We start from the raw sequence: 10,371 nt of genomic DNA on the forward strand, positions 1-10,371 counted from the left end.
GACTGCAGTAGATGACGTGGAGGATAGTCGGCTGTGTGTACGCTAGGTATCTGTACATCAGCACTCGCACTTATTACTGAAAACATTCCCTAAAATGATAAAGAAATTTGATAAGAAGGACGAGGAGGCCGGTAAGAAGTCTATTTATTCTCTGCAAATGCTTTATATTTAGAATTATATAGCTAAGTATTAGTAGTTATCATGTTGAGGTAGCTGTGTTAGCATTGCTTGGCAGGCTAAAATTTCGGCTAGTTACCAACCTGGTGTTAAATCAGCTGCAAATATATGTTACAAGCTCATTGATAAACTTATATTAACATTTATTATAGTTATATGTTACAAATGTGTTGACATGAATGTTATTTGTTTGAACTCTTACTGCAAGTGTAGGTTTAGTCTGGTAGTGAATGTTAGCCAGTTAAGTTTACGTCACTGTCAGTTTACAGTTTATACACTTTATGCATATCAGCCATCTGTTTTACTCTTAAATGTTTGCTACACTTTTTGTTTATTCGTTGAAAATACAGTGCAGCAAGTTACTTCAAATGTAAAAGTTGATTTAAAAAAGTTCTCTGCACTGGGAGTTGATCATCTGTACATTGCTTTGCCTTGTACCTGTACTGAGCAATGACAATAAAGTTGAATCTATCTATCAATCTATCAATGTAATCTAATCTAATCTAATCTAATCTAATTCTGTATTTCTTTCGGTCAAAATTAACCTTATTTTAATTCCACACAGTGACATGCCCAAAGTGTTTTTCAGTGTGTTCTTAATCTTCTTAGTTTCTCTTAAAAATGTCATTTTAGTATTTTAAATATTAAACCATAATTAATTACTCTTTCACTGTGTAAAATCATAGACGCTTGAATGTCAGTTGTTAGAACCAGATGCGTCAAAATATTGTATTTGCCAATAACTCCTAAACAGTGCATACTGTAAACCCTATTTTTGACCAGGTAAAATGGAAATTTAACTTGATCGAATCTCACATGCAGTGCAAGAGGCACAGAATTGGTCAAGTGGCTACATTTCTTAGTGGAATAGTATTGTTGGTCAGTAACAAAAGGTAATATTTGCTGAATTTGTAGTCATTTTTTTTAACATTCAGTGTAGATGTAATTTAAATGTTAAAATGTATTCAGTTTAAATTGAAGATACCTGCCGGACTAAATCTACAACAGAACTATTTTCAAAGTTGTATTTGAGTAAAAAAAAATTGTGGTAGCTGAAACGATTCAAAGCAGAGCAAGAGGATGTTAAAAAACGAAGATCTGAGTAGTAGGGGCAGATATAACAATTTGGTATTGCAATAGAGGGTATTATCAGCTCTTACCTGGTTGATAAATCTTTACTTAAACAACATGAACAATTTTAGTACTGAAACAAGAAGAAATTTAAAAAGACAGTATAAATATTCAAAACATGTACACTCATTCTGTGGGGACATAAATACATTAGTTGGGATTAAGTTATTGTTGGAAGCCAAAATAGAGATCTTAACATCTCCGTGTAGTTGGTTTTGCTAAAATAAATAAGTAAACTTTAAATGCAGGCTACTCTGTTCAAACCATTGTTCAAGCAAAGCTTTCTGGCAGTAAAAGAATTAGCCTAACATAAAATTGCCAATTACTTGTTTATAGGAAGTGGCTCCAACCCATTTCAGCATCTGGAGAAGAGTGCTGTACTGCAAGAGGTGAGTTCTGCATTTAGTGTCATTTGTTTTGCTTTTGTAAGTTAAGTATTGCTCATCAGTTTGTTTTAAACGTCTTTGTTTTAAAGGCTCGTATCTTTAATGAGACACCCATCAACCCACGAAGATGCCTTCACATCCTGACAAAAATTATCTACTTGCTCAACCAGGTTATTAATTTTCCATAATAGAGCATTTACCTTATTTTACTTATGTTTTTTGGGCTCTTGTTTTATGCACTTTTTATGTAAATCTTTCTCTCCCAGGGTGAGCACTTTGGAACCACAGAGGCCACTGAAGCTTTCTTTGCCATGACAAGGCTCTTCCAGTCAAATGATGTAAACATTTAATTTATTATAAATAACTGTAAAATTGTTTCTATGATTAAAAATGAAAATTATTAAACCTTTTTTACCTTTTCTGGCATTTAGCAAACTCTGCGAAGGATGTGCTATCTAACAATCAAAGAGATGGCCAACATTTCTGAGGATGTCATCATTGTTACAAGCAGGTGACTAGATTTCTGTTACTCATATAAAGGTTCACATAATGTGTTAATGACTATATTATTACTTTTAATGTTTTTCTTAATGCTGCTTTGATCTTGTCAGCATGCCAGCATGTTTTAATATAAACACTCTGTTTTTGTGTATTAGTCTGACCAAGGACATGACTGGTAAGGAGGATGTGTACAGAGGCCCTGCCATCAGAGCTCTCTGCAGAATTACTGATGTGAGTGCAGATCCCTGATTATTTCTAAATGTGTTGTTCCTGTGGTTTTACTGTTGGAACACTGATCATCAAAATCATTCACACAATCTTCCTAAATTACAATAGACTATTTGTTTTTAAGTGTATGTAACCGATCTTTTAACACTTAATCACCCATAGTGAATCTCCCATTTCTTTCAATAGACACAGTCATTCTTGTCTGTGTAGGCAGGAGTCTGAATACTTCCTAATAAGCTTTAATAAAGAAGTTTAAATTTGTCCTAATAAAGGCGATTACATACTGTGTTAATATATTAAGCATTCTTTTATTTTGATGCAAAAGTCTGTGCAGAATGGCTGCAAATGTTTGCAGGTTATGCAACAGTAGGACACACATGTAGAGTATCAGTTTGTCCTTAGCACCAATAAATGAGGTAACTCTTGCTGATTGATTATCCAACAGACCACTATGCTACAAGCCATTGAGAGATACATGAAACAGGCTATAGTGGACAAGGTGCCTAGTGTCTCCAGCTCAGCTCTTGTCTCTTCTCTGGTAAGAACACATTCCTATTAATTTTGTACAAAGATAATAAGATTTATAAATGGCAATAAAACCTTCTGTTTGGTTTGCATTCAGCACATGGTGAAGATGAGTTATGATGTAGTGAAGCGCTGGGTGAATGAAGCTCAGGAAGCAGCCTCTAGTGACAACATTATGGTGCAGGTTGGTGTATCTCATTTTTTTAAAATAGTTTTATTAACCCTATTTTTCCAGTTTGATATGTAACCTCCCTTTTTTCATTTACAGTACCATGCTCTAGGTTTGCTGTATCATCTGCGGAAAAATGATAGGCTTGCTGTGACTAAGATGCTCAACAAGTTCACCAAGTCCGGTCTCAAGTCTCCTTTTGCCTACTGCATGCTGATTCGCATTGCCAGCAAGCTGCTGGAAGAGACAGAGGGAGGGTATGTACAGATACTCAATCACACACTTTTTTAAATGGTGCACTTTCTTTTTCATGTTTAAACTAATCTGCTACCAGAAACCAACACTGCTATTATTATTATTTACTTAATTTATACTTTCATTTACCTGTGTGTGCTTTTGCAGACATGATAGCCCTCTGTTTGACTTTATTGAGAGCTGTTTAAGGAATAAGCATGAGATGGTGGTCTACGAAGCAGCCTCTGCTATTGTCCATATGCCTAACTGCACCGCCAGAGAGCTTGCTCCTGCTGTGTCTGGTTGGTGTCTTGCTTGTTCCATTTTATGTGTGTTGCCTGTTTACATACCCTTTTGTTTATTAATTAAAATTGCTGTACTGTTTTTTTTGGTCAGTGCTCCAGCTATTCTGCAGCTCACCTAAAGCGGCGCTGCGCTATGCAGCTGTGAGGACCCTCAATAAAGTAAGTTGAGATAACATATCTTCTTCATCTTTAACAGATCATCTTTACCCTGATGAGTGTTCTTTTCCAAGATGACAGGACCCGTATTCAAAGGGCCTGAAGGGTTACTGAATGGTTTGATGACTATGAATAAATAAAATAAATATAAATTAAATGCTGTTGCCTTTTGCAGTCCCAGTAAAACACATGTAAGATATTTTGACTGACATATTAGACAGTGCTCTTCACCCCATCATCAAAACATCAACTGAGGAAATATATTTTTGGAAAACCAGTGCTTCATCCAGTAGAGGCCCAGAGGCACTAATACAATTGATGATGATTATTAAAATATAAATAAATTAAAGTATTGTCATTGTTGCAAATGTCAACATATATTTGCTGTGTGGCATCTTCCAGTCAAGTTGGTTATTTTTCCAGTCAGCAAGTTGCCACCCTTGCTCTAGCATTTAGGCCTAGGTGTCATGTGTGTGATTCTAGGCCATACAGAGCACATTTATTTGCACTGCCAAGTCTGCTTTTTAGTGATTTCAGCTGTAAACCAGCGTTACGTTCATGGGTTTTTAAGGTTGTAATCAGTTTTATTCTTTCTCCACTAGGTGGCAATGAAGCACCCATCTGCAGTGACAGCCTGTAACCTGGATTTGGAAAATCTAATTACAGACTCCAATCGCAGCATTGCTACACTGGCTATTACCACCCTACTAAAGACCGGCAGTGAAAGCAGTGTGGACCGTCTAATGAAACAGATCTCCTCCTTTGTCTCTGAGATCTCGGATGAATTCAAGGTGCTTAGTAGACTTGAGATTATGTTAATGTTTGCCTTATTTCCATCTACAGGGTAGTTTATTGTCTAATAATTAGTCAATATGTCAAATGTTTGTATTTAAAAAATATTCTATTTATATTACTTTTCAGGTGGTTGTGGTCCAAGCCATCAGTGCCCTGTGTCAGAAGTATCCTAGGAAGCACAGTGTGATGATGAACTTCTTGTCAAACATGCTGAGAGATGATGTGAGTTCACTGAGGACATTTCCCACACCTCATTTAGCCCAATAATGCAATCCAATTGTATCACAAAATGTATTACTGTTTTATTATTGTAAAATCACAGTGTTTAAGAAATTTTCTACAAAATTTTACATGTGGAAATTAGTATTTCACTTCAGTAATAAAGTTAGGGAAGGAGATTTGTTTTTACATATATTTTTGATTATCTTGAATAGGTGGAAAGCAAGTAACCGATTCTGTTTTGCAGGGTGGCTTTGAGTATAAGCGTGCTATTGTGGACTGCATCATCAGCATCATTGAGGAGAACCCAGAGAGTAAGGAGACTGGTCTGGCTCACCTTTGTGAGTTCATTGAGGACTGTGAGCACACCGTCTTGGCCACCAAGATCCTGCACCTGCTGGGCAAGGAAGGGCCGCGCACCCCCTCACCATCGAAATACATCCGCTTCATATTCAATCGAGTGGTGCTTGAGAGTGAAGCAGTCCGTGCTGGTAAGCCATTTTCTTTTCTTAGTGGTTGCATATGTTTAAAAATATGGTAAAATGTACATGCTTCTGTTTTTAGTACTATGTTAGATTGACAATATGTTCAGTAGAAAGCAATTGAAGTAATTAAATGAGGCATAAAGCATAATGGGAAAATGGGTGGTGTAATGCAGGTCCAAACTGAAGTGAAGGCTGAAGTTTTCCCAAATGTCACTTTTGTTAATGCAAAAAAAAAAAAAAAAAAACCATTACAACATTGCAACATAAATGCTGACACAGGATGAAAAATAGTTAGGAGTCCATGACAAGCTGTACTTGCAATCAGATCAGGTGCTGGTGCTGGTGGCTTGTCTTTATGTAGGGAGCAGAACTGGTACATGACTGGTCTATACACTGTATGGTTACAGTTGAGCCCAAAAATCTGAGATCACTAGTGAAATTGCTAATGGTTATATTTCATTCGAATGTAATACAAACTATTTTATTACAAATCTAATCAGCTTAATTATATGAGTGAATTTCAGATTCCTATAGCCAAAATGTTATGAAAATATTTGTACCAGGTAAACAACTTAAGTGATCGTCTGATGAGTAGCTTACATCCACATGCTCAATGTCACCTGGCAATGCACTTTAATAAAAAAAAAGATTGGGAGGAACATTGGCTAAGTGGGTAGCATTGTTACTTCACAGCAAGAAGGTCCTAGGTTTGATTTCCAGGTGGAGCAATCTGTAAAACGACACTAAAATCTTAATAAATAAATACATTTTTAAATAAATTATGAAAAGGGGCAATGCTCAAGGAAGTCTGACTTATACAAGGGAGCTGACATGATCAATTTCACAAATGTAAATCAATAGTAAAATAGTAAAATTATAAATATCTACAATATCTTACTTTAAACTCACACCTGGATTCATGCTTCCAGATCAGCTAAATACAACAGTTTGTCTATTTATATTGAACAAATGCTGCCCTTACATCTTTGAGTGAATTTTTTTCAACTTTTCTAATTTAGTGTCTAGGCTACATTTTTGCCTTTTCTCACCTTAAAATCAGATAAGTCAAAGATAAGACGGTGATTAATGGCTAATCCTTGTTTTCTGACTAAGGCTCATAGGCTTCGCATTTATTAAAGGACTATGTTGTTTTGCTTTCTTCTGCACTACAGCTGCTGTGAGTGCCTTGGCTAAGTTTGGAGCACAGAATGATGACCTGCTGCCTAGCGTACTGGTCCTAATGCTAAGGTGAACCAAATTTTACAGAAGAGTGTACTATAAAGAGGACGTACACTTGATTTAATACCAGTAATCAGATGGCTAGGCTTTACTGCCGATTCTGTATATAAGTCTTGAAACATGAGCGTTTCTGTGTTGTAGGTGCATGATGGACAGTGATGATGAGGTGAGAGACAGAGCCACATTCTACATGAATGTCCTGCAGCAGAAACAGAAGGCTCTAAATGCTGCTTACATCTTTAATGGTATGATTTTTTTACTAAATGTTTTGTCTTTACATTAGATGTTTTTTTTATTCCTGCTAATGTTTGGCTTTTTAGGCTTGTCTGTATCCATTCCTGGACTGGAAAAGTCACTTCACCAGTATACACTGGAGCCTTCAGAGAAACCCTTCGATATGAAGACAGTTCCTTTGGCTACTGCACCAATAACGGAGCAAAAGACAGGTAGGTTTCTCAATCTCCAGTCATTCTTGATTATTTCATAAATGTCAATCATTTTGTCAGACATTAGTTTTAATTGATTATAAATAAATAATCAAACATGTCATTTCTATTCCAGATATTGCTCCAGTGGCTACAAGCAAGGCCCCAGAAAAACTTGCACCCTCTCGCCAAGACATTTATCAAGGTAAAAAGACGCAAGAAGAATCATGTTCCACATTTGAATACTTGTTTATGCCTGTGATTTAAATATTAATGAATTATTTAAATTGTTATACTTGTGTAATGGATGGACCAAAGTTTACCACATTCTCTACATTTTTTTTCCTCTCAGAGCAACTCTCTGCCATTCCTGATTTCCAAAATCTTGGTCTTCTGTTCAAGTCTTCAGAGCCAGTGCAACTGACAGAGGCTGAGACTGAATATGTAGTTCGTTGCATCAAGCACACTTTTACAGCTCACATGGTGTTCCAGTTCGATTGCACCAACACACTTAACGATCAGCTACTGCAGCGGGTGCTGGTACAGATGGAGCCATCCGAGGCCTATGAAGTGATGCACCATGTCCCGGCACCGAGCCTGCCTTACAACCAGCCTGGCTCCTGCTACACACTCGTCCGTCTGCCTGATGATGATCCTACAGCAGGTATCTTGCGGTACATATGCTTTACGTTTTATGTGTGATTGTTGTTTATCTTCTTAAAGCCATCCTCTCATTTCCTTTTCTTTTCAGTCTCCTGTACATTTAGCTGTACAATGAAATATCTGGTTCGGGACTGTGATCCAAACACTGGCGAACCAGATGATGACGGTTATGATGACGAATATGTGGTATGTATGCTAACCTTAAGAATAAATTTGTATTTTTCTTCTTGCTCTTGCTCATACATAAAAAAAATTATCCATTTAGTGCAATTCACTGCTAGTTGCCCGAGTTGTCCAACTAGGTTTTTATCTGTGGCAAAACAAACATAACAGGACTGTATTTCATGCTTCTGTTACCTGTATACATCATTCACACTAGGCTGTCTTTTAACATTTTAAAACTTTTGTCAGACCATGAGCTTGCTGGTCAACTCAAGTGGCTAAGAACATCCCATTCCAAAAGCATGGGAATTCTGACTTGTAACATCAGGTCTTAATTAACACATTTGGGGTATGTTTAGATTTACTCTCATCTCTTTGTTATCTTAGTTAGAGGATCTGGAAGTGACAGTAGCCGACCACATACAGAAAGTTCTGAAGCCAAATTTTGGTGCAGCATGGGAAGAGGTTGGAGCTGACTTTGAGAAAGAAGAGACCTTTGCTCTTTCTTCAGTCAGGACTCTGGATGGTAACCTTCTCTCTGCTTGCTTTTTATAGTCACACACACTTTTTTATACACACAGACACTATATAGAATTAAATGTTCTTCCTGTTTGTGTGTAATTCAACAGAGGCTGTCAACAACATAATCAGCTTTTTGGGTATGCAGCCATGTGAACGCTCAGACAAGGTGCCTGAAAACAAGAACTCTCACGTCCTCTTCCTTGCAGGTAAGAGTTTATTTCCTAATGCTATTTTATTTTTTAAGTTTGGTGTTCTCAGTTTTACATGTACTGCACATGTACTGAACCACTATGTATGTCATGAAGCAGATTTCATAACTAGCTTGACGAGCTGTGGTTGGTTATTCTCGCTTTGTGACTAAACATCTTTATGCAACTGCAATGTAAACGTATGTGCTTGGTTTATTTTGCTGTATTTTATCAGAACTGTTATGGCAGTGTACCGTGTGTATTTAGTATTAAATATTGCTATGGGGTACAACCAGATTATACTAAACTAGATTTAATTACCTTAAGAGAATTACATTAAGAGAAATGTTGTTATAGTGTTTTGTGAAATTTTGCAGACCTCCCTTGAACATTTTATATATTTGTTTTATAGTACTGTAAGGTATGTTTTATACATGCATGTCAGTCCATATTTTGGAATAACTACACATATGATTGTATGCAAGGCTCTAAGCACATAGGATACCTAAAATATAAAATGTTCAAGAGATTAAAAATGTATTGTGAACACGTACTATTATACACATCTAAACGTTCACACATTTATTTTTTTTATTCATCTATGCAGAAATGTAGTATTAGTTTGTTCCAGCAAAAATATTTTTGTAGTAGAAACACAGTGCTATTGTGGCTCTTTCTGCAGGTGTGTTCCGGGGAGGTTATGACATGTTGGTGCGGGCACGCCTGGCTCTCGCTGATGGAGTCACCATGCAGGTGACTGTGCGAAGTACTGATGAAAATGTTGTTGATGTCATTCTTGCATCCGTTGGTTAGGAGAATGGCAGAATCTTTGGATCGTGTTTTCGGCCAATAAAAATGTACGCTCTACCAGTTAACATAATGTATTGTTTATATAACTTTTGCACAGTTCTGTATTCAATGTTTGCTTCCATCGATAACATTTGCTGAAATAGAGAAAATTATTCGACTTAGATGCATTACTTTATTATCTGTCTTTATTCATGTGAGCCATTATGATTTAGGTTTAGTCCTGTTTTGTTGTCAAAGGTGAATTTTATTTCCGAGCAGCAATCGTCAACCCAGAAAGACTTTTACATTGATCAATAAACAGAGGGACGAGGGAAAACCTATAAAGCATTTTTGTTGTTTAAAATGTTTGTCTCAAAAAATACAAAGTGGAAAATAAACATGGTTCTGCTAAATACTTTTTTCCATTGTTGTTTCAAGTTGTCCAGGTTGTTGTTTCAGTTTATTTTTAGTTCAGTTAATTAAAACACTGATTTTGCTCCAGAATGAACCAGACACAAGTGATTTAAAATGTCTGTGTATTATTGGTTGTGGACCGTTTGGTGTTTAACATAAACAAACATTAAATTTTTATCCAAGACATTATAATAAATTCTGCTTTTAAAAAGGTATTTCTGCTGTCTTTGCAGAAGTTATTAAAAATGTTTTACATTAAAAAAGCCAGGGAGATTTCTGGATTTTAAGAACTCATTTTTCAATTAAAGCTGAGTCTAGTGCAGACAGTGTCAGTAAGTTCACATTGGCTACAGGTAAACTCCAATGACATGACTGCAAAAGGTTTTTTTAGGGTCCCAGCTGTACAGCACAGCTTACATGCCAATCATTAAAACTCACACTGATCTTAATATTGTTTGAACTTATCCTACTTAAGTAGTTGTCAAAAGTACAAATGTTACCCTGTTGCTGTCTTTCATGGTGCTGAAGCTCCAGCTTTTTTGGCCACTTAAATCATATCATTTGCTAGATTGGCTGCTTTATAATAGCTCCTAGATGTAAGTGACTGAGTGTGCAGTGGCCTATGAAGGATGTCTTCCTGCTCTGCCGTCAGTGTTTC

At 36.5% G+C, this 10,371-nt stretch overlaps 1 protein-coding gene across 1 annotated transcript; it reads left to right on the forward strand.

Annotated features, from left to right (window-relative positions):
* The first annotated feature begins 16 nt into the window (after nucleotides 1-16).
* On the forward strand, nucleotides 17-9,712 carry copg2 (COPI coat complex subunit gamma 2). Its single transcript, XM_062995435.1, has 23 exons — nucleotides 17-131; nucleotides 1,645-1,697; nucleotides 1,784-1,864; nucleotides 1,961-2,032; nucleotides 2,126-2,205; nucleotides 2,351-2,426; nucleotides 2,869-2,961; nucleotides 3,046-3,132; nucleotides 3,217-3,374; nucleotides 3,520-3,653; nucleotides 3,748-3,815; nucleotides 4,415-4,603; nucleotides 4,734-4,829; nucleotides 5,074-5,317; nucleotides 6,484-6,559; nucleotides 6,692-6,795; nucleotides 6,871-6,996; nucleotides 7,112-7,180; nucleotides 7,328-7,639; nucleotides 7,727-7,824; nucleotides 8,188-8,326; nucleotides 8,430-8,528; nucleotides 9,193-9,712. Exons 1-23 carry the CDS (start codon nucleotides 95-97, stop codon nucleotides 9,321-9,323), a joined length of 2,622 nt encoding a protein of 873 aa, XP_062851505.1. The 5' UTR covers nucleotides 17-94; the 3' UTR covers nucleotides 9,324-9,712.
* Nucleotides 9,713-10,371: the final 659 nt, after the last annotated feature.

The sequence above is a fragment of the Trichomycterus rosablanca genome, chromosome 1 (assembly GCF_030014385.1).
Source record: "Trichomycterus rosablanca isolate fTriRos1 chromosome 1, fTriRos1.hap1, whole genome shotgun sequence".
Taxonomy (NCBI): Eukaryota; Metazoa; Chordata; class Actinopteri; order Siluriformes; family Trichomycteridae; genus Trichomycterus; species Trichomycterus rosablanca.